The sequence below is a fragment of the Pantherophis guttatus genome, chromosome 16 (genome assembly GCF_059756535.1).
Source record: "Pantherophis guttatus breed Tessera chromosome 16, ASM5975653v1, whole genome shotgun sequence".
NCBI lineage: Eukaryota > Metazoa > Chordata > Lepidosauria > Squamata > Colubridae > Pantherophis > Pantherophis guttatus.
In genome coordinates this window covers 15,852,131-15,876,204 of record NC_142078.1, presented here as the reverse complement: position 1 = coordinate 15,876,204, position 24,074 = coordinate 15,852,131, and the positions used below count along the sequence as shown (strand labels likewise).

Here is a 24,074-nt window from a genome sequence, read left to right as displayed (position 1 = left end):
TGCTGTGTCAAAAACAACTCATAGGGCATAGGGTAATTAGATGGAGGAGATGGCCACCGTTCAAGCATCCTGTCCTCACCCATTTTCTCCAAATTCTTTATCCAGCTGTCTCTGTATCCTCCTTTTCTGCGCGTTGTAAGGAGTGATGATTCCAATTTGACGCGCGCTGATATCCTTCTTCTTTCCTTTAAGGACCTTCATGAGTTCCACCAACAGCTTCACTTCTTGGGGGTTACAATAGGAGCTGAACAAAGGGAAACAGGGGAAGGGAAGATTTAGGGGACAAGAGGGAGGGACGGAGGAAGAGAATGAGGGAGGGATAAATTAAAGTTGTAAATTAGATCATGGGGATGCTGCTGCAATGGTCGTAAGTGTGAAAAATGGCCATAAGTCACTTTTTTCAGTGCCGTTGAAACTTCAAATGGTTGCTAAACGAACTGTGGGTAAGTCCAGGATGGCCTGTATTCTAAATTTTATGTCCTCTAGTATGCCTCATTTTAATTTATTTTATTTTTATTTACCCTGTTTCCCCCAAAATAAGACCTCCCCTGATAATAAGCCCAATCGGGCTTTTGAGCGCATGGCAATAAGGCCAAGCGCTTATTTCAGGGTTCAAAAAAATATAAGACAGGGTCTTATTTTGGGGGAAACACGGTATTATAAATTCGTCAAACGGAAACAAAAACAGGAATAATATAAAAATACAATGATTGTTGTATATTGCATCCCACATGAAGAAACAAATCACAATTTGGGATCAGAATTCCCCTTGTTGGGCAAAAGCAGCGGTTAAACAAATTGCACCCAATTTTGTAACCGTTTTACGCCATGGTTGTTCAGCCAATGGCTGCCGTTGTTAAGTGAACCCTACAGACGTTGAGCAAAGCCAGCTTCTCCCATGGACTTCGCTTGGCAGAGAAATGACGGTCACGTCAACTGGGATTTTGCAACTGTCCTAAGTACATGCCAGTTGCCGAGAGTCCCGATTTGGATCCCATGATCCTGAGGATGCTATGATGGTTGTAAGTGCGAGAACCGGTTGCAAGTCATCTTTTTCAGGGGCTGTTGTAACGCCAAACGGCCATTGAACGAATGGTTGTAAGTCAAGGACTACCTATGCACAAACGTTTGTTGAAAGGGAAGTTTCCAAAGATGATATTGACCTATTTGAGCTGGGGGCTGGACTAGAAGACCTCCAAGGTCCCTTCCAGCTCTATTCTATTTTAGATTCTATTTCCTTGCTGTTGCATCTGTGATTGTTAACTTGGGCTAGTTGTCGCAGCTACTGAGAGTCAGACAAGCCATTTAATCAATACAGACAAGACAACTTACTCGTTTTCTCGTTCTTCGTGGCTGTCTAAGACATCGAAAAGCAAGTAGGGTTGGAAAGGCCACGCCAACGAGCAGCGATCTTCTGCTATGTTCCTGTCGTGGGAGAATTGCCGTGGGATTAAAAAAAACAACGCAAAGTAGAATTAAGGAGTTTACACCAGGTCGCTTTTCAAAAACAGATGCTGAATCGTACAGGAATGGCCCAGTTTTTTAGCTTGTCACACACACCAAGCTTGGAGAAATGGTGTAGGAATATTGCAATAGGTTCAAAAGCATGATTTGAAACCCAGGAAGTGTTAGGAAGAAGCTTAGAACTGGTTCCACTACTATTTGACTGGGGGGAAAAACAGAGAAGGAATGGAAAACACCATTCAGGCCTTTCAAAATATATCAATTAATATAGTTCAGGTCAAACGTGTGAAGTCAAGTTTTTTTGGTCTGGCCTATCTCAAAAAACTGATAATTTTCTTGTTGCCACTCAGAAAAAAAAAAATGCCACTTTTTTTTTGGAAGATTGCCTCTCAATTTTTTTTAAAAAGGGGAAAAGTTAAGAGACATCAGAAAAAAAAAAACAATCTGAATTGCTAGATGAAGGTTAATGACGGTGATGATTTTACACACAAGAAACTATCCCACCCCCAAATAAATAAACAAAATAAAATAAAACCCAGAATGACATAAGCCGTTTGTGACGTCACAAAAAGGATAGCCTTGGGGCTATCCAAACACCTCTTATACCGTTTCCCCGAAAATAAGACCCTGTCTTATATTTTTTTGAACCCTGAAATAAGCGGTTGGCCTTATATTCGGGCAGGTCTTATTATTTTGGGGTGTGTGGAGCAAGACGGGGCTCCTCGTGCCGCCTTACCCGATTTCCAGCTCTGTCTCCCTAACCCTAACCAGAGGAAATGGCAGGGATCGGCTGCGCATGCGTTTAAATATTTTCAGGCGGGGCTTATTTTAGCGCATGTGCTCAAAAGCCCAATTGGTCTTATTATCCAGGGGGGGTCTTATTTTCGGGGAAACAGGGTAATAAAATAGGCAAAAATGGCACGATTGGGGGGTGGGGGGAAAGCAAAGATCTGGAATAAAAGGAACGTCAGACCCACTTTTTAACCCTTTTAAGGAAGTCTTAAAATTGCTTACGTGTCAGTGGTCAAGATCCCTTCGTAGATATATTTGGACGGAAAAAAGCAGATATCCGGGTGCATCCGATACTGAACGGTGAGCTGAAGGACCGGAAATTTTCCCGAGAGATTTTCTTGATCTTGTTCCTTGAGATGGTTGCAGAGACGGCCGATCATAGACTGGTCGAATTTGTAATCCTGAGCTTTCTAACAACATGGGAAGACAAGACATTCAGGAGGGCTGCCCCCTGCTGAAAAAAAATATATACAGGTAGCCCTCAACGTACGACCACAATTGAGCCCAACAGTTGTTAAGTGAATTTTACCCCATTTTACCATCTTTCTGACCAGAGTTGGGATGCTGCAACCGTCATAAATACGAACCAGTTGCCAAGCACCTGACTTTTGATCACATGACTGTGAAAAATGATCGTAAGTCACTTTTTTTCCAGTGTCGTCGTAACTTTGAATGGTCCCTAAATGAACCATTGTAAGTCGAGGACTGTACTGTACTGTGGAATTCATCTCCACCCATCTTTCAGCAGCAACGTGGAAGGGCAGTTACACTGCACCCATTTTACAGATGAGGAAAAATAGAGGCAAGCAACTCAATTGATGAGGGACTATGGTCGGCACAGAGCAAACTTTCGTGATCTAAGCTTTTATCCTCTTTCCCTCCCCCAAAAAGAGAGAGGATTGAGTTCAGAACAGGCTTAACAAAGGCCACTAAACTCCAGGTGCCACAGGTACAGTGGCTTGGAGATCGTAAGTTGAGCTTAATTTATTTCGCCTTAAAAACTTTCCCCCAAACGGCTGGTGTATTTTGGAAAACTTTTTCCATTTGCTCAGCTACCAGGGAAATAAAAAAGCTCCTGTAATTATCTCATTAGTCAAGTATCCCTGAATTCCAGACCGTGAGTTCCCCTGCGTGTTTAGCCCTATCGTTGATTTGATTAGAAAGGAGGCGGAGAAGCAGTCCGCCCCCGTGGCAGTAACGGAGGAGGCGGTGACAAAGAACTAAGCAATTAATTTAATCCTGCAATTAACTTGAAGGCAGCCACAAAGGCGGTCTGTAGACCGTTAGGAGCTGATTAAAAATAATAATGATGATGATGATAATATTCCCACTAGTGTCACGAAGAGACAAAAAGCAGAGCTCGCCACTTTGGGAAATAAGAAGGGGGATTCAGAACCCCGAGACAACTGGGAGGTGGGCTGGGCGGAGCAGCCTGGAGGAAAACAGCTGTTGGCCAGGAAGAGAAGTTCGGCTTTCTTTTGCACATCTGGGGACGTCTTAAAGGGCCCAACTACGTACCAGGGACTTGATGGTGGGAGGCAGCTGTTTGGGGTCGCCGACCAGAACCAGCTTCTTACAGCCGTGAATCAAAGGGATGAGTGTTTCGACTTCACACGTCTGTCCTGCCTTTTTAACGACGACAACAAAAAGTACCAGGGTGGGAAAAAAATGTTAGAAACTGCAAAGGAGGAGTTGAGGAACAAGCACAGACATAAACACAGCTAGTTTCTGAGTCAACCACAGTTGATCTGAGGGACCGTCTCTTGCCGGTCACATCTACCTGACCCATCAGAGCGGGGAGGTAAGGGAATGCTGCGGATCCCATCCCCTAGGGCAGGAGTCAGCAACCTGTGGCTCTGGAGCCGCATGTGGCTCTTTCACCCCTCTGCTGTGGCTCCCTGTCACTCAAAATATGCGTCACAACCTGCCAATGTGCGACACCCGCCGGCACACGATTTATTGAGCTTTTCAACCCCCGGTAAGCCAACCATGGATAAATCCATGAAAAGAAAAGTTTCAGAAGAAAACAGAACATTTAATTCAATTACATAGGCTAGTTTTGTGGCCGCTCAAGAAATAGTCAGGCACGGGAAGGGTTTTGTGGCTCCCGGTGTTTTCTTTTCTGTGGGAAACAGGTCCAAGTGGGATCCAGAAGAAGGGCCTTCTCCGTGGTGGCTCCCTCTCTCTGGAACATCATCCCCCCGAGATTAGAATGGCCCCCACCCTAATTCTCTTCCGGAAGGCGCTGGTTCTGCCAGCGGGACTGGGGAATCTAGAGAGGGATGGAGCCCATTAAATGGCTTGTGGGATCTGATGTCGCCAGAGCGGGGTGAGTGGGAAGTGACTTTGTTATATTGTACGATATTAATTTATTTGATTCTTTTTGTTAGTTTTTCTTGTTTTAAACGTAGCTTTGTATTCGGTACCCCACCTTGAGTTGCTATGGGTGAATAAGCAGCAAAATTAATTAATTAATAGTTCTCGGTGTACGGCTGGCCGCTTAGCGACGTCAGGGTTACTAATTTAACACCTGCAGCGATTCTCTTAACAAACGTGGCAAGAGAGGTGGCAACATGGGGCAAAATTCTTTTAACAATCGTCTTGCTCGGCAATGGAAAGGGTTTGGTTGTAAGACGAGGACTGCCTGTACCCAGGAGGTAGCTAACTTTTCCAAGGTGTAGTGGCCACGCCGCCGGGGTCTTACCTCGTCCACAATCACGCAGCTGACGGGGTCCCCGCCCAACCTCCGGAAAGCCGATTTCAGCAACACCCCTCCGCTCGTGCTCAGGGTGCAGCAAATGATATGAGATTCTAAAATGATGCTTGCTTTCAATTCCTGAGATCGCCCGCGAGCCTAAAATGTGAAAGAATCCTTTTTTGTGCTGGGGGTCGGTCCGGGATGAGATCCAGTCCCTTTGCAATGGCCATTGTTGATTTCACGGAAGGAACTTAAAACTCAAAACAAGTCTACTTTTATTTTTTCCCCCTGAGGAACAACGATGCTAAAAGTGCAGAATCTGTAAGAGCTTTCTCTCTTCAGAGTACACTTGGATTGCATTTACACAACCTGATTCAATTATCATTTATTTCTATCCCGCCTTTATTATTTTTCAAATATCTCAAGGCGTTGAGCACATCCGACACAACTTCCTCCTCCTCGTTTTCCTCGCAACAACCAAAACCCTGTGAGGTGGGTTGGGCTGAGAGAGAGCGACTGGCTCAAAGTCACCCAGCTGGCTTTCATGCCTAAAGTGGAACTAGAACTCACCACCTCCTGGTGATTGGCCCAAAGCGGCTCAGCTGGCTTTCACTGCAAAGGCAGGATTTGAACTCATGTTCTTCTGGTTTCTAGCCTGGTGCCTTAACCACTAGGCCAAACTGGCTTCAAGTCAACTCCATTTCCTGAGTTTGTACTGTATGCTGAACCATAAAATCAGGCACAGCTTAGATTCATTTAATGTCCACGTGATTTGCTTAACTACAGACTCCATTGATTCAATTCGGATCAGGGATGGATCCTCTCTATATCAACCATTGCCAGAAAGACAGATCTGGTCCAGTGGCTGAGGCACAATCAAGACCCAAATCAGTAAAAAAAAAAATCCAGCCCACTTCCTTTGTTCTCCCAAGGCAGAAAAGAATTTGGATTTTCCTATTGGAATGACAAACCCTTATGGATTCTATGGAAGTCATTTCTTACCTCTTTGAGTTGAGAAGCCAAGCGTTGCCTCTCCTTCGAGAGCTGGCAAATTTCATCCTCCAATTGTTGTTTCTGAAACAGAACAAAAATAATCCTTCTTTTTTTTCAAAATCAAGAGCAAATATTTACGGCAAGCTATGTTGAAAACCGGGCCCAGGAGCCGGCGCAGGTCAGACGTTCCCACAGCTTGTCACACATCGGCCATTTCCCTTTTAATATTTGACCTGAGAAACTGAGACATCAGCAGCTTCTTCTAATCAAATAAAATCCTGCAGTATTACAAAGATCAAACTACTGTTTCGTGACTCAACTAGTAACATCCTCATCAGCTAGTATTGAGGAACATCTGCAAGAAAACCACAAAGCTCAGAGATCACCAAGGACCTCACAATTCTCCTCCTCCTGCTCTCCACAAACCCCATCCCCTTCTAGCACTGATGATGTTACCTAGCTGGGTCATGAAATGTCTGCAAGAAAACCACCAAGCTCAGAGAGCACCAAGGAGCCCAGAGATTTTGGCTTTCTAATGGCGAGGTCTATCTGAAATTCCTGAAGCTCTTCCCAAAAGACTATTTTAGGGGAAAGATGAAGAAATAACTTAGTTTCAGTGTTTTAGTGGGGGTTTTTTTCTCCCAAGAGATTGTTGATGGAGCCAGAAGTCCCCACTCATCTACTGACATAGGTAAAGGCTCCCCTCGCACATATGTGCTAGTCGTTCCTGACTCTAGGGGGCGGTGCTCATCTCCAGTTCAAAGCCGAATAGCCAGCGCTCTCCGAAGATGTTTCCGTGGTCATGTGGCCGGCCAGACTCAATGCCAAAGGCGCATGGAATGCTCTTACCTTCCCACCAAAGGTGGTCCCTATTTTTCTACTTGCATTTTTTAGGTGCTTTCGAACTGCTAGGTTGGCAGAAGCTGGGACAAGTCACGGGAGCTCACCCCGTTACGCGGCGCCAGGGATTTGAACCGCTGAACTGCCGACCTTTCAATCGACAAGCTCAACATCTTAGCCACTGAGCCACCGCGTCCCTGTATCTACTGCCATAATGATCCCAAAAGTAACTTTTCCATCTGGGATCTGGTAGTTACCTTCTCCCCCTTCTCGCTTCTGTCCATGGCCCGCAGACGAGAAAGCGCGTCTAACCGTCGATCTAAATCTTCCTTCTTCTTTTGGAGGTCTTGATCTTTACCAAGCATGGCCTTATCTACAGAAGCAAACAGGGAGGTCGGCTTTTGGACATCCGGCTTTCCAATCATCCAGATTGGAGATTTGGTTCACTCGCTCCAGAATCTGGTTCAAGCTCAGATTGATATATATATATATATATATAGTCCTCGACTTACAACCACACAATGGAGCCCAGAATTGATGTTGCTAAGTGAGACGTTGGTTTAAGGGAATGTTGCCCCGTTTTACGAAGTTGTTAAGTGAATCGCTGCAGTTGTGAAGTTAGAAACACGGTTGTTAAGTGAATCTGGCTTCCCCATTGAACCCGGCTTGGCAGAAGGTCGCAAAAGGGGGATTGTGTGACCTGAGCGACGCTGCAACCGCCATATGTACATGCCAGGTGCCAAGCATCTGAATTTTGATCACGTGACTATGGGGATGCTGCAACGGTTGTTAAGTGGGAAAGACAAGTTATAAGTCACTTTTTGTAACTCGGAACCGTCATTAAATGAACTGTCGTAAGTGGAGGACTACCTGTATTCAAGAGCCAAGCCAGGGTTACATGCAATGCTGGTTTCCAATTCATCCATACCTTTGTTCTTAAATTTATCAGTTCCCGGTTTTCTCTCCTTCTAATCTCCTGTTAAAGGTAAGAGATCTTTCCTTCTTTAATAGTTTTACTTACCGTATTTTTCAGAGTATAAGACGCACTTTTCCCCCCCATCCGTAAAAGTAGGTGAAAATTTAGGTGTGTCTTATATACCGAATATGGGCGTTTTTGGGCTCCTGAACCGTCCGTGTGTCGCATTTTCGCCCTCCCTGCACCCCAGAAGCACTCTGCAGTGTTCTGCATGGCCCGTTTTTGCCAAAAACGCACCTGTTTTTGGCCTGCAGAGTGCTCCTGGGGGCCGGGGAGGGCAAAAATGAGATGCACGGAGGGCTTGGGAGCCCAAAAATGGATCCATTTTTGGTAAAAACGGGCCGTGCGGAGCACTGCAGAGTGCTTCTGGGGGCCGGGGAGGGCGAAAACACAAAGTGTGGAGGCCAAAAACTTTTTCTCCCCCTTGTTTTCCTCCTGTAAATTTAGGTGCGTCTTACAGTCCAAACAATACGGTGCTTTCTTCCTGTTCCCTCTGGAATATTCTGATTTAGATTTAAGGATCTAGCAGGCCCTAGATTTTATTTTTTTTTTAATTTTATTTATATGCCGCCCTTCTCCGGCGACTCAGGGCGGCTTACAATGTGCTCAGCAATAGCCTTCATCCCTTTGTATATTTATACAAAGTCAGCTTATTGCCCCCACAACTGGGTCCTCAATTTACCTACCTTAGAAAGGATGGAAGGCTGAGTCAACCTTGAGCCTGGCGAGATTCGAACCTGCAGTAATTGTAGGCAGCTGGTCTTAATAACAGGGTGCTTTAGACCACTGTACTACAAGGCTCCTTTTCCGAGATCTCTAATGGTTTGCGGGGGTATTTCTAAATAGCCAGATTCCATTCGGTTGAGTATTATATTCTAATAAACATCTCTCTGCTTTCCTGATACTACGTTAAGAGCAAAGTGGCCCTTCTTTTATCCCTCAGCCAAGAGGAAAATAATAATAAAAAATAAATAAACAGGGCTGCCAAAATAGACACCGGGCATCATCCAATTCCTAACCCAAGAAAGGAGCTTGAGGGTGGGGGAAAAAGGCAACACAATTTCACACTCACTGATCTTGCGATCAATCTGATCATCCAAGCTGAATTTCCGGACTTCGCTGTTGATCGATTTCAGTTGTCCTAGACGGACCAGGTTGATGTCACCGCAATTCCCTAGAAGGGAGAAAAAGGCAGAGTTGTGTTATTTCTCAAGACAGAGTGAGCAGACACGAAATCCTATGTTGTTTGCCAAGATATCAAATTTTATAAATAATTAAGCAAATAGCAGTAGCGCTGTATTCCAACAAGGAAGGAAGGAAGGACTGAAAGATGCTAAAATCAGGGAGGGAGGGAGGGAAGGAAGGAATTAAGGAAGGAATTGAAGGAAGGAAGGAAGAACAGAAAGATGCTGAAATCAGGGAGGGAGGGAAGGAAGGAAGGAATTAAGGAAGGAATTGAAGAAAGGAAGGAAGGAGAACAGAAAGATGCTGAAATCAGGGAGGGAGGGAGGGAGGGAAGGAAGGATGTAGGAAGGAAGACAGAGGGAGGAAGGAATTAAGGAAGGAATTGAAGGAAGGAATTGAAGGAAGGAAGGACTGAAAGATGCTGAAATCAAGGAAGGGAGGGAGGAAGGAAGGAATTAAGGAAGGAATTGAAGGCAGGAAGGAAGGCAGGAAGGAAGGAAGAATTGGGAGGGAGGGGAGGACGGACAGTAGTAATAACAATAGTATTTAGACTTAAATACCACTTGACAGTGCTTTACAGCCCTCTGTAAGTGGTTTATAGTCAGCCTCTTGCCCCCAGGCAGTCCTCAATTTACCAACCTCAGAAGGATGGAAGGCTGAGTCAACTTTGAGCTGGTCAGGATTGAACTGCTGGCTGTGTTCACTTTATTCACTTGACCGTGGGGATGCTACAATGGGTCTTATACGTGAAAATAACTTTCACACAATAGCCATAACTTTTTTTTCCAGTGCCATTGTAACTTCGGTCACTAAGCGAACTGTTGTAACTCAAGGTCTACCTGTATTACAAACTCGCATAACGCATCTGGTTGTTTCAATGTCTTAAGCCTTGTGCAACTTCTCCTACTGCCTCCAAAGGGCAATGACCACAAATAATTAAAATTAAAAGGGGGGGCGGGGGAAAAAGAGAGGTGAAGCCCGATCATACCTAAAGCGTTTTTCTCTCGGAATTTTTTGAATCCCAAAATTATTTTTTTCATGAGGTTATCGATGGCTGCGTTGGAAGGGGCACAAACCAACACGCGGTTCGTCTTGATCTTGGCATTCAGCCTCTGGACGGAATTCTCCTTTCCTGATCTCTGGAGATTAAAAACGGAGCACAGAATCAAAACGGAGCTTCAGAATTTAAACCGACCAGAACAAACAAAGTTGCTTCCTGCAAAGGCTCACATGCCATTGGTCCTCCTTTAGGTCTTATGGGAGGGGCCAATCATCTCCAAGCCTTACTCCCGAGTCGCCCCTTTTGTCTTAACTGTTCTTGCCTTCTGGCAGCTCTGAGCATGTGCGCACTGGGAACAGGCTCCCCATTCCTCTGCCTCGCTGATGTCCGACTCTGGAGGCTCCGGAGGCAGCACATTACTGCCAGATGGCCCTGGCCCCCTCTCTGCCTCCGACGCAGAGCCCTTGTCCGAACCTTCCCCAGACTCCAGGACTGGCCCATGTTCCTCCCCAACCTCCTCATTGTCCGACTCTGCTGCCAGCACCGCAGGCGGACCACAACATGGCGTACCTCACCAAGGATGCGGTGGAGAAGTCCAACGATCACCTTCGACTTCCCCGTCCCAGGTGGTCCATGGATTAAGCAGATCTTGGGTGATGATGGATGCTGGGTTATCATGGCATAAGCACTTTCAATAGCTCGCCTCTGCCCTTCATTGAAGTCCTTCATGTAAGGAAGCTGGGGGGAAAAGGGAGGAGGAACAGAATCGCACCAGGTCATCAGAAGACACTCTCCATCTCCATGACCTACTGCAGACGTCGTCTTCTTCTCCCCCCAACACATCCAGGTGGGTCAGGTTTCCAAGCAACACCCCCAACTCTTTTCTTCAAATGGCAGAAGTCAAGTTTGGAAAAAGAGTGTCTTATTTCATATCAGACATAGATTATGAGAAGGGAAAGCTAGGGCTTAATGGTTTATATCACCATGATATAAAAAAGTTGTTGAGACTCTAGAAAGAGTGCAGAGAAGAGCAACAAAGAGGATTAAGGGACTGGAGGTTAAAACATATGAAGAACAGTTGCAGGAACTGGGTATGTCTAGTTTAATGAAAAGAAGGACCAGGGGAGATATGATAGCAGTCTTCCAATATCTCAGGGGCTGCCCCAAAGAAGAGGCAGTCAAGCTATTCTCCAAAGCACCTGAGGGCAGGACAAGAAGCAATGGGTGGGAACTCATCAAGGAGAGAAGCAACTTAGAACTAATGAGAAATTTCCAGACAGTAAGAACAATTAATCAGTGGAACAACTTGCCTGCAGAAGTTGTGAATGCTCCAACACTGGAAGTTTTTAAGAAGAGACTGGACAGAATGGTATAAGATTTCTTGCCTGAGTAGGGGGTTGTACTAGAAGACCTCTAAGGCCCCTTCCAACTCCGTTATTCTATTATTCTGGGATCAACCATCAACATTCTTACCGATTTCTCAGGCTCGGTGTTCAAATCTCTCGGGGAGAAGTAGGGGGTACTTGGAGACAGGATGGGCGTGGCTAACGGGCTGCGATTCAGCATCAAGAGGGCCTGGAACCTCCGGTGGGTTGTCGCTAAGGAGCTGACCACCATGCATTTCACTTCTTTCTCGATGCGCAAGAGATTGCCTTGAGTCTGGATGGAGAGGTGACAGGTGACCTGTTGCTCCTTCTTTTCTGTTTTGGGAAAACAGACCAACAAAGATTTGTTCAAGCATCACGTTTAGGGCATAATCTACGTTAGGACACAAATCATGGTTTGATATTCCAAGCGCTTAATCAGAAATTGTCAAAGCTAGGAGGCAAATCATGGTTTGATTTTTCCAAGCGCTTAATCAGAACTCGTCAAAGCTAGGACGCAAATCATGGCTTGATCTTCTAAGGAGGCTTTTTTTTTTTTTAGGGGTGGAGAGAAAGAAGAACTAGGGATGTTGGCCACACCTTGAGTTATTTGTAATAAAACTGGGATAAAAGGAAATAAATTACTTTGGACCGCCGCTAGAATGGACTTTTCATGGATCATTGACATTAAAAAAAAATTCCTCCAAACAACCACCCAGAAATACTTACTAGCATTATGAATGGGAGACTGAGAGAAACGAGTCACGAAACCAACATGCCGGACCACACGGTTTTCCCCGTCTCGTTCATCGTAGTAGAACCGTTTCTCAGATACTATTAGGAAAACCACGTCGTCTTCTTTGGGATGTTGCTGAGTTTCTATTTCATGCTGGGAAATGTTAGCTGTGGGGGAGAAGACAAACACAGGATGATCACCCAGGCCTACGGGCAGTCCTCGACTTACGGCCACAATTGAGCCCAACGGTTCGGGCTGATAAGCAAGACAGGTTGATAAGTGAGTTCTGCCCCGTTTTGGTGGCCTTTCTCACCGGTGTGGTCGAGTGAATGACTCTAGCTGTAGCAACAGGGTTGTTAAGTTGGCCTTTCCCACTCCCTCAGACCCTCCGGAGCAAGAAAACAGCGTGTTTCCCTACTTCTGGTGGGCCCAGAAGGCTCGAAAATCAGCTGGCTGGCACGCGCATGTGCACCAGAGCTGAGCTCGCGTGCCCACTGATATGGCTCCGTGTGCCACCTGTGGCACGTGTGCCATAGGTTCGTCATCAGGGGTATATAATGTAAATGTGAGTTGACTTCAAGCCGTCCCTTTTGATTGCTTGTCTGATTGACCCTCATTGCAATGGGAATGTAAGCTATGCTTTAGAGACACCGCTGTGTCCTAAAGTGAGATGTTTTAGGGTATGCTTGTCTGTTCCATTTTATTTAAGCCAGTTTTGCTAACGATTCGGATTTTTTCCCCCCCCTTATCAAATTTCTCATTTAACATCAACAATTTTGGGCACCCCATGAGTTTTCTGACCTGTGAAATCTGCTTTGTTTAAGTCCATGTTGAAATTCAGCAAAGTCAAATGAAAAGACTTCGGCTCTCTTAGCTTCTGATTCTCCAGCCATTCACACGTGACCTGGAAATGGCGGGGGGGAAAGAAGCCAACATTGGTTTAACATTATCATGTGTGGATACGACCTCATCGCATCTGCGACACCGTATTTTGCTCTGACATAGAAACACTTCTTCGTATTCCCTCTAGCATCCACGCCTCCAAAGACACACCCCCTCCCCAGCAGGAAACTTCCAGAAGGACATGCCTGCCGATAATAAAATGCATATAACCCTCTACGGCTACAATGGAGTGCCAAATTTCAGTTGTTAAGCAAGACAGATGTTCAGTGAGTTCAGCTCCGTTTTACGACCTTCCTGGTCGCTGCGGTTGTTAAGTTAGTCACACGGTTGGGAAACGAATCCGGCTCCCCCATGGACTTTGCTTGTCAGGTCGCAAAAGGGGGATTGCGTTGACCCTGGAACACTGCGGCCGTCGTAAATATGAGCCACAGCTCCTCAAGAAAGTCCAGTTGCCTTTTGGAAAAGCACCTTTGGGACAACCATGACCTGTGTCAACTCGCAAAGCATCCCTGGCCTGCTCTCGAGTTGCCATAGGCCAGGGGGGATGGGAAACCGGCGAAACTGCACAGCAGCCAAAAAAAAAAAAAAAAAGTGCACATTCCATGCTTATCTCCCTCAAGGCTGTATCCCAGGGTTACCTACAGCAGCTGAAGGGGAGTGACCTCTATAACCCGCAAAATTGCTCTGTTGGAATGTGATTGATGACACACCCTGGGGGGAGGAGGGAAAACAGGATCATAATGGGAGTGTAAATTACGTAAGGTCAGAGCTGGCTTCACTTGGGAACATGTCGACATGAAGCTCCTAATAAATAACTGGATTTCTTTTGAAGCTTGGCTCGAGACTCATGATTTAATTAGGGCATCCGTCGTAACCCTAACAGCAAGCCAGCTCTGACCCTACATAGGATTGAGAATCCCCACAGACATTTAGACATCTGAATGATCTTGGAGCAAAGAAGGCCACTTACCTCTTCAAAGGCGTTGAGCATCATCAAAGGGAAGAAAATCTTAAAATAGTCATCGTAGTTCTGAAACTTGACCGGAACGACGATAACAACTGCCTGCAAGAGATGGTTGGGTGGTCCGAACTTCTTGAAGTTGGCAAACATATCGTGACTCCACTTCAGGATTTCTTTGGTGAAAATGCTATGGTCTCTAGGCTGGTTGTGAGAACTGTTGACTTGGGCAAAGGATGGGTGTGCTTCCTGACCAGTGTTAAAGCGTGGAATGGGCATCTTGTTGGCAATACCAACAACATGACTGTTTGGGACACTGTGGGGCTGTGTGGAGAAGTTATTCCCATTCCTAGGGCAAAGGAGATTGGCCAGAGTTAGCTTGGCCCTCACTTCATCTGCCTTAAAGGCAGCAAAGCGGACTGGGTTGGATTTGGTTTTCGCCGGTGCGACCTGCGCAGAGCTGGTCTCGAGGTCTTTGGTAAGGCTGGCAATCCGAGAAGAAGCATTGGAGCTGAAGATTTTCTTCGTGGAAGGCTTGGCAAAGACGTGATCTGTAGGGTTAGGCAGAGAATGACCATGGCAGAAGGGACCTGCTCCTTCTGTCTTTAGAGGACATCCGAGATGCCTGCATTTCTCAACGGCCTGAGGCTGATCCTGCAAGGTTGGGTGGACACCTAAGTCTTCTGGGGAACTGCTACTTTCCATTTGTGAGCAAAGCTCCATGTCCACCACATCTCTCTGCGTTAGGAACAAGTCATCCTCATTCTCTTCTGGGTCAAGGTCCTCCTTTAAGCCAGACGCATCCTCACTCAAGTTCTTGGAAGAGGAACCCGAGTTGGCCCCACCAACTTCATTTGAAGAGCAGACACTCCCCGGAGCAGAGGTGGAACACCCTGGGACATCTGAATCGGTCATGATAGTCTCCTGCCTTGATGATGGAAGGGCCTCTCTCTCCAGAGCTCCAGAATGGGACCCATTATGCTTTTGTGAATGCTGCGGCAGCAATTTCTTTGGGTGGTTAGAAGAACTGCTGGTCTGGTTAGGCTTTCCTTTTAGACTGTCACTCTTCTTACCAGTAGACTCCTCAGGTGACTTGGAAAAAGTCTTCTTCTTGGCTCTGGGAACATCCTCCCCTTTCTCCTTCTTCTTGGATCTTGACTGTCTGAAGAACTGGCGTTCTTGGCTGGCCAACAACACTTTGCTCCGGATAACCATCCGTCGAGGTTCAATCAGTTTGGTTTTTCTGCTCTTTTCGGGAAGCTGCCCAGCTGTTTTGCCATGGCTGCGCAACTGCGCGAGGACGTCGTGAGAACGTTGGGAAAGCTCTGCGGCTCTGCGAGGTTTCTTCTTCAGGCCCAGCTTTTCAACGGTGGACGTCGGCTCGGGAAAATGGTGGACTTTCTTGGGAGGGACCACAAAAGGACCAGGCGATCCAGACAGCGTTGCCTGGGCCGATTTCTTTTTGGCGATGAGCCTTTTTTCCTCAGGACTCTGTGGAGCTGTGTTGAGCCACTTGGATTTGGCCAAACTCTTCCTTGGTTCAGGAGTCGGTTCCAGAGATGGTGTCAAAAGTCCAGCAGATGATGATGGCGATAGTGGCATAGGGGAAGCTAAAGCTGAACTCTGTCTGGGAGACTTCTGACCATCGTCGTGCGTGGCTGTGAAATGCTTTGAACAAACAGAGGTACTTCCCTCACTGACATTTTCTTCGTCGGCCTGGGCAGGAAGTTTTGGCTTGGTTTTACCAACTTTCACCTGCTCTTCCAGTTCTTGCTCGGCTTTTTCGATAACGTCGTCCCCAAGACCGTCTGTATCATCTCCCCGCTCGCTAAGGTGCCTAGCCAACTCCAAGTCAGGTGAGGCGGACCTGCCAGCTGACTTCCCTGGAACATCATCTGCCTCCGCCGTCTTGTCCAACTGGCTGTCTTGCCAAGCGGAGTAGATCTCGTCTTCAGTTTCAAACTCAAAGCACTGCGATTCACATTCCCCGTACATCAACGGAGAACTGGAAACGGTTATGACCTCTTGTTTGTTGGGCTCGAGGTCCTTCTGAAGGGACTCACTCATGTTTTCTTCTTGGCTCCTCCGGCTTAAGTTCACTTTGTTCTCTTCTTCGTCGGAAGACGTGTCCGAAATGATGATGACCTGGTTTGAAGGTCCACCTGCTTCAGAAGACAATGTTTGACTTTTGCTCTCAGATGGAGACCTAACTGTCCCTTGGACTTTTCTTTGAATAGGATTCTGGTAAGCCAAAGTACTTTCTTGACGAGCAGCTAAATACAATTTACCCTCTCTGTCTACTTCAGGCTCCATCGCTTGGACCATTGATTTCTTTCTCACCAGCTCCTTCCTGATCTCCGTCAAGGGGACATTCAGCTCATCATCTGTGCTACTTTCTTCTGCATCTCCCCCACTTTTCCAAGCGCTCTTGAATTCTGCCAAACTGTCTCTGGGTTCCTTCTTTATGGAAAGGATTTTGGCTTGGTTCTCCAAACTTAGCGCTGGTTTGCAGGGCAGACAACTGGACGTGCTGCTACCATCTCTCGATGTTCTTCTCGATGTTCCTTCCTGACCATCCTGGTTCTCCTCCTTGATGGACTGCTGCTTTTCGCTCTCCGGCCCCAGCAGCCTTTTCCTATTCTCCACAAACTGTTTCAATTTCAAAGTCAAGTCCGCTTTGTTTGACTTAAGCTTCTCGGCGATCATTTTTGGAATCTGTTTTTCTTCCAGAGCAGAACTGCTGGGCCGTTGGTGGAGATCAGGGTTGGTAATTCTGGGCTTCTCTTCCTTCCCACTGGTGTCTATCTTCTGAAAGTCTTTGTCAAAACTGCTCTGGTTTGGGGAGCTATTCTGGTTCCCCAGTGTCGAGTAGAAGCTTCCACTCTTCTGGGTAGGTCCCCCTGTTGAGGTAGAATGCAACATGTGTTCCTCATGTATTAAACTCTCTTTATGTTCCTGCTTAACATTGGTCAAATTGAACTCTGAATTTCTCTGATGGCTTTGCTCTCCACAAAGCGCTCCCTTGGCTTCCTCATCCAAGCTGTATTTTTTCTCGAATAAAGTTCCTTCTTGAAAAATTTCACCCTGTTTTCTTGGTGATGGATAGATGGAGTGTTCTTGGGGAAGATATCCTGGACTTCTCCCCCCTTGTTCTCTGAAGAGGCTGGTCGGACTCTCTCTGTGGGAGGAAGTGCTCGATGACTTAGTCCAGAGGCTTCTGATGATCTCAATCAAGCAGGACTGTAATTCTCGCGCCTGTTGAGGGCTCAGCTTCCAGTCTTCATGACTACGCCGAAGCAAATTCAGTTCGTTCAGGAACGGGGAGGCCTTCTGCCCCATCTGGTAGCCTTCCTTTAGGAGAACTCGGATCAAATTCATGCAAACAGACTGTATAGAATCTGGTTCCCATGATGATACTTTTGTGAGACTTCTGGGTCCATTTCTGGCCAAGTCCCTCTCAGCTCCACTGGCGAACGCCATACTTGGAAGCCCGGCGCACGTCACCACCACCTCCACCCAGTTTTGAGAGCTGACCCACAAAGTGTTGAAGCATTTCTTCTTCCAGCTGAGCTCCACCACCGTCACGAGGATCCAGATGAAAAACTGAGACACTTTGTCACAAGGTTGGACGGCATGGTGGAGGACCTCCTTGACTTCGGAACACAGGTGCTGGATGACCACCATGCTGTAGGCGACGCCCAGCCCCGTGAGGTCCATCAGGGAATGGACAAAAGGAATGAACCAGAGGAAAGTGCTGTGATGCAAACGCATGTCCCGCCCGATGTCGTACTGGAACATGTCGGTCAGGGTCTGCATTTCTTCATAAAAGTTGGGACAGTAATCCAAGCAAGCAGTAGTCTTCAATCTTGAGTCCTGAAATATAATCCAGATAGTCTTGTCAGCTGCCACCATGCGGTGACAGTCTGCCATGGACTCTGGGAAGGGTAGGTGGGAGAGGGAATACTTGGGGGAAAGCGAAAGTAACTGCTCTATCTCCCCAAGAAGCTGCTTCAAGGTCATCCGATTGTGAGAAGAGGGCAATGGCATGCCAACCTATCTTGAAGTGCCCATTTTGAAAACATTTTGCTTGAACCTGATTGGTCACGGGGTCATCAGCGAAGGAAGGCAATTAAGGGAGGGAAAAGTTGAACTTTTTGGCGCACGATTCTCAGTTCTGGCAATGCATAGGGAGTTCTAATAAAATTATACCTTTCTCAACAAATGGAGCCAAGGATCATTTTTATTTAGAGGTTTAAGTGGCAGCAGGTCTGACAGAGTCAGTGAACGCTTCCACTCATTCCTGGACCACACGTTTCTCAACCGTGGCAACTTGTCATAACTTCTAATGGTTGCTAAGTACTGAACTAAATAATACCATTTACAATGTTCAGAATTTACCTTGTGGGGCCTTTCTGGGTTGTAGTTATACACAATCTGGCTGCAGGTAATTGTTCCATCCCCGTAGTCAGATGGTGGTTCTGATTTTGTTCTGCAAAAGAGGGGAAAAAATCAAAGAAAAGCAGAAAACCAGCATGTCGTTTTTGAATTCTACGTCCCAGTGTACAACCAGGAACAATAAAAAATTATGCTCACCTTCCTGAAGCCTGGAATAAGAGAATGTGGTGTATTTGAACACATTGATGACCTGGTTACTGGTCAATTGGAAATCTATTACTTATATATTTCCTGCCCGGTATTAATTTTACAAATTATTCAAGGCAGCAAACAGGTCCAGCACACGCAACAATGACAACCCTGTGAGGTGAGTTGGATGAGTGTGTGTGACTGGCCCAAGGTTATCCAGTTGGCAAAGGTGGGACTAGAATTCACCATCTCCTAGTGATTGGTCCAAAGACACCCGTTTGTGACTTTTGTGCCTGAGGTGGTCCAAAGTCACCCAATTGGCTTTCATGGCTAAGGCAGGACTACAGCTCGCTGTCTCCTGGGGATTGGCCCAAAGTAACCCAGATGGATTTCACGCCTGAGCTGGGACTAGAACTCCCGGTCACCTGCTTTGTAGCCTGGCGACTTCACCACTAGACCGAACTGGTTTTCAATTTGCAAGAAATGAAATTTAGGGATGTGGGGGGAAACGGTTCAGATCATTCACAGATTACTCCACGAGCAGAAGAGGCATAGGGACCAAAGGCAGCTTTGTTTCCGATTCGGAACAAAATATTGTTTTAAGTGGGACTGAGACAGCTAGAGAAGAGAAAGGCTTGTACGATTTGACCGTGTGCATACACCACCACAGGGAAAATTGCTTGGGATTTGTTTGAGATAAGGAAAGGACATAACTCTGAGGGAGATATGGGCGCATTGCTTAAATCTGAGTCCTTCCTTTCCAGATTCCTGTCATTAGACAAATTCCTCATGTGTCCAATCACACTTGGCCAATAAAGAATTCCTATTCTATTCTATTCTATTCTATTCTATTCTATTCTATTCTATTCTATTCTATTCTATTCACTCTACTCTATTTATTCCAATCTCTTCTCTTCTCTTCTCTTCTCTTCACTCTACTCCACTCCACTCCACTCCACTCTCCACTCCTCTTCTTATTCTACTCTACTCTACTCCACTCCACTCCACTCCACTCCACTCCTATTCTACTCTACTCTACTCTATTCCATTCCATTCCTGTTCTTACTCTACTCTACTCCATTCCTAATTTCTATTCTACTCTACTCGTAATTTCTATTCCATTCCATTCCGAAGTAAAAGGCACAGACCTGGGGCAGTTTTGTCGAATACTCTCTATTTCCTTCTTATAGCTCGCGTTATTGATGATCGTCTGGAACGCCTGGACGGGATCCACCAACTGACCCCACACTTTGGACCCCAACTTATCCAGGATCACCATGAAACAGTGGAGGACGGGCCAAAAGGGGTCATGGATTTCACCTGGAGCAACAAAAAAAACCAAAACAACCAAACATAATTATTATCCTGGTTTCTTTGCTAAACTTCCAATCCTGGTTCCTTCCAGAAGCCGAAGAGGGCATATGGAGCATTCCCGCCTTGTACGGCAAGCTGGGCTTAAGAGGGTCAACGTCTTGAGGGTGGAGTATAGGCAGTCCTTGACTTACAGCTTTTCGTTTAGTGACCGTTCAACGGTGCTGAAAAAGGTGCCTTGCAACCGTTTTTCACACTTACTATCATGGCAACATCTCCATGGTCCCATGAAAAAAAATTCAGACACTCGGCAACTGACTCATATATATGACGGTTGCAGTGACCTGGGGTGGTGGTGTCACGGGAAGCCAGATTCATTTAATGACCGTGTGACTAACTTAACTGCAGCCATTCACTCAACAACCATGGCGAGAAAGGTCATAAAACGTGGCAAAATTCATTTAACAGCCGTCTCGCTTAGCCACAGAAATTTTGGGCTCAATTGTGGTCGTACGTCGAGGACTATCCGTAGGACCTAAGACTCTACGTGTGGGTTCACCACCCGAGTCACACATTTCTGACCACTTTTGTGGGTAACGTTTCTCTGCGTTTACCTTAAAAACTCAACCAAACGTCGAGTCCTGAAAACCCATTTATTTCAACTAGCTGGGCTGGCTTGAGTTAAATTTTAAATTGATTTTAAATTGGGTTGTTTTAATTTACGGCCAAAATATTTAATTATTTTAAACTGCTTTTAAATTTTGTATGTCCTGTTTTTTACTTTGGCTGTTCACCGCCCTGAGTCCTATTTGGAGAAGGGCGGTATAGAAATAGGAACAAATAAAAATAAATAAAAATAAATAAACCAGAAAGTATAAATGGCCAAATGCTTTGCTAACAACTGTAGAAAGCTGATGTCTTTGCATCAATCCTCGGTCAACAACCTGTCCCATGGCCACCGTTTGAACTTATGAAAGACTTCTGATTAGAAGTTCTGAGTTCCACTTACCACCCCGACACCCCAATGTCACGTGATTGTGTTATGTCTGCCACTGAGGACAGTTCGCAGCATCCCACAATCATGTTTCTGGGGGGAAAAAAAAAACCCCACTCACTGCAAACAATGGGTTCATTTAACTATAGCGACTCCTTTAATGACCGCTGAAAAAAATGTCGGAAAATCAGGTTGGAGATGGGACGATGACCTGCTTAAAAACTGGCATGACTTACAACTGTAATTCCAGGCTCAATGGCGGTCCTACATCGAGGACGACATTGTCATCTGTTATTAAATGAACGAACCACTCAGCATAAAGGAATCATCAGCCCGGTTTCTGATCCCAGCCTCCAACGTTCATTCATGGATTACCATCTGTCTGCTTTCTCATGGTGTTCATGATGGACTGCATGAAGTTCTGTTTGTCTGGCCCCAGCAGCAACGAATCCATCGCTTGTTCTTCCAGCACCGAGAGCAGCATACAGAGCCCTGCATGAAAATCGCCCGAAATCAGACGTTAACTGGCCACTTCACACAAGGTTTGGCAATCCACAGGATTCTTCCCTTACAATCAAACTTAATCAGAATAGAGCTGAAAGGGACCTTGGGAAGGGGAAGGGGGAGAGGGAGAGAGAGAAGAAATAAAAGGATGGATGGATGGATGGATGGAAGAAAGGGAGAGAGGGAGAGAAAGAAAGGGGGGAGGAGGGAGGGAGGGAAGGGAGGAAGAAAGAGAAAGGAAGGAAGGAAGGAAGGAGGGAGGGAGGGAGAGAGGGAGGAAGAAAAAAGAAAGAAAGAGGAAGGAGGAAGGGAGGGAAAGAGAAAGAAAAGAGGGAGGGAGGAAGAAAGACAAAGGAAGGAAGGAAGGAAGGAAGGAAGGAAGGAAGGAAGGAAGGGAAAGAAAGAAAGAAAGAGGAAGGAGGGAGGGAGGAAGAAGGAAGGCGGGAGAGAGACAAAGAAGGAAGGAAGGGAAAGAAAGAAAGAAAGAAAGGGGAGGGAGGGAGGGAGGGAGGGAGGGAGAAAGAAAGAAAGAAAGAAAGAAAGAAAGAAAGAAAGAAAGAAAGAAAGAGGAAGGAGAGAAAAAAGAAAGAAAGAGGAAGGAGAGAAGAAAGAAAGAAAGAAAGAAAGAAAGAAAGAAAGAAAGAAAGAAAGAAAGAAAGAAAGAGGCTAAAGCCAAATTCTCATAATAACCCCGCCATTCTCTCTCCTTACCCAGCCAATAGTTCTTGTAATTGCTGGTGTCGTACAGATGGGGAGGCAACAAGACCAGCCTGGTTTTCTCAACCCCCGATGAGCTGTAGATATCCGGGTTTTCGAAGAGGCCCAGTTCTACCACTTTGAACAAACAGATCAGCACTTCTTGGATGTCGTAATAATCGTCTCGGTCGACTTTGCCCAGGTTCCTCGCGGTCAGGATGGCCCACCGGCGGATCTAGGGATTTGAAGCACCCCCCCTTCAGATTACACACACACACACACACACATATATATATACACATACACATACATACATACATACATACATACACATATATATGAATTCCGATCATGTGACTTTGGGGATGCTGCAATGGATGTTTTAAGTGCGAGGTCTGATTTTAAGTCGCTGTTTTTGGCTCCATCGTAACTGAACTGGTCATTAAAGGGATGGGTTTTAAGTCAAGCACTACATGTGCGCCCAAATTTATTTTATTTATTAATCAAATGGAACCGACAAGGTGATTCTGCGGTTTATTGCACCCTGAATAAAATGCAGCATAAAACACATCCCTTCCAACTCTGCTATTATGTTATTCTGTTCAACAATAAGGGCTTTAAAATTTAAAATATTTAAAATTGGGAGGAAGAGGTTTACCACACTAAGATCTCGCTGGGTACCAGGAAATGCAAAGAACTTAGCCTCTGGAGACGACAAACGTCAGCAGAGAAAGAAAGGAAACAAACCGGAGCGACTCACCGTTTCATTGGGGTGCACCATGAGTAAATAGATACCAGGGTGTTTGCCAACTACTTGGTAGGAGTAGTTCATTTCCTCCATTTTGCAGAGAGCATCTACGCACAGCTCGCCTGCAAATGAGAGAGGAAACCGCAAAGTCAGGCAGGCATGCCACAAAAAACCAAGATGTTATACATCCTTCAGAGATCAAAGCTACCTTCGGGCCGGAGGGGTGGGTGGGGTGGGGAAATGCTATTTCTGCAGCATAAAGCACTGGGTTTTTTTATTCATCTTCGGCCTTCCAAGGTCAAAGCTGCTCATCTCTGCTTTTTCAAAAGACAGAAAAGCATCTTTTTTCAGCGCCCCCCCCACAATAAATGTTTTTGAAAAATTTGCAGTTCCAATTGATGGGATTGCTGAAAGTGCTGGGGAGGGGAAAATATTATCTGTCATTTTCACACCTTCTTGTCTACTTGGCTGAAGGAAGTCGCGGCAATTTTGCAAGCTCTATTTTTATGCCGGCTGTGAACAAAACACAAGGTGAGTTTATCTAAAGGGTGATTAGAACGCTGAAGGGATGCTGTGAAGCAGGAACGTTGAAAAAAAGTTTTATTTAACATCTACAGATATAATGGTAGGGAGCTGGCAAAATAGAAACCCACAATGTCCAGGTGCAAACATCGACCTTTGGCGCTGGATTCAGGAAAGAAATCCCCCCTGGATCCAACGATTTGGGAAGCTAAGAAGAAAAGCCTTAGACAAACTTGATTCTTACTGGTTGAGGAATTCTGGGAGTTGAAGTCCACAAGTCTTAAAAGATGTCAAGTTTGGAGAGCCCTGACTTAGATAAAAACAGCAAAAGGGGGGAAAATATTTATTTTTTTTCGGAGCCAAGTCACGTTCTCAAAACTTCTGCCCAAATGCAGAGATGTTTGACAACAGATATAAGCTGTCAAGATATAAATTGGACAGGTCTGAGAAGGTAAGACAAAGAATGCCTAGGAAATGACAGGTAGAGTCTTTGGACCTTAAAGTGATTTGGCGGGGAAAAATAATAATTAAAAGATTTGGCATTCCCTTGTCTTGTTTCACCAGGCTGCATTATAATATCTCTGAGCTTGATTGTTTCCTAGCAGACTAGGTAACATAATCAGTGCACTAAGGACCCCACAGTCCTCCTCCTCCTCTAAACCCAACTCCCTTCTAGCACTTATGATGTTGCTTAGTTGGGTCATGAAACGTCTGCAAGAGGACAACCAAGCTCAGAGAGCACCAAGGACCCAATAAATCTCGTCTCAAGCGGATGGTGGTGATCTCTGCCCATCAGCTGGGTCAAG

At 45.8% G+C, this 24,074-nt stretch overlaps 1 protein-coding gene across 2 annotated transcripts in view; it reads right to left on the bottom strand.

The window, feature by feature from the left end:
• SETX (senataxin) overlaps window positions 1-24,074 on the bottom strand; it is a 39,923-nt gene that overhangs the window by 7,728 nt on the left and 8,121 nt on the right. Inside the window, exons 4-22 of one of the 2 annotated variants that reach the window (XM_087879998.1) lie at window positions 22,759-22,868; window positions 22,014-22,233; window positions 21,174-21,290; window positions 19,642-19,813; window positions 18,308-18,398; window positions 13,922-17,782; window positions 12,850-12,952; window positions 12,042-12,215; window positions 11,422-11,648; window positions 10,519-10,686; window positions 9,937-10,087; window positions 8,836-8,937; window positions 7,045-7,160; window positions 5,957-6,028; window positions 4,961-5,110; window positions 3,775-3,882; window positions 2,479-2,666; window positions 1,333-1,425; window positions 80-244 (exon numbers count right to left, since the gene is read on the bottom strand). In XM_087879998.1, coding sequence (XP_087736124.1) covers window positions 80-244; window positions 1,333-1,425; window positions 2,479-2,666; window positions 3,775-3,882; window positions 4,961-5,110; window positions 5,957-6,028; window positions 7,045-7,160; window positions 8,836-8,937; window positions 9,937-10,087; window positions 10,519-10,686; window positions 11,422-11,648; window positions 12,042-12,215; window positions 12,850-12,952; window positions 13,922-17,782; window positions 18,308-18,398; window positions 19,642-19,813; window positions 21,174-21,290; window positions 22,014-22,233; window positions 22,759-22,868 — 6,388 coding nt within the window. Of the gene's footprint in view, window positions 1-79; window positions 245-1,332; window positions 1,426-2,478; window positions 2,667-3,774; window positions 3,883-4,960; window positions 5,111-5,956; window positions 6,029-7,044; window positions 7,161-8,835; window positions 8,938-9,936; window positions 10,088-10,518; window positions 10,687-11,421; window positions 11,649-12,041; window positions 12,216-12,849; window positions 12,953-13,921; window positions 17,783-18,307; window positions 18,399-19,641; window positions 19,814-21,034; window positions 21,291-22,013; window positions 22,234-22,758; window positions 22,869-24,074 lie in introns of both variants that reach the window. The other variant, XM_060684587.2, reaches the window with a different exon arrangement.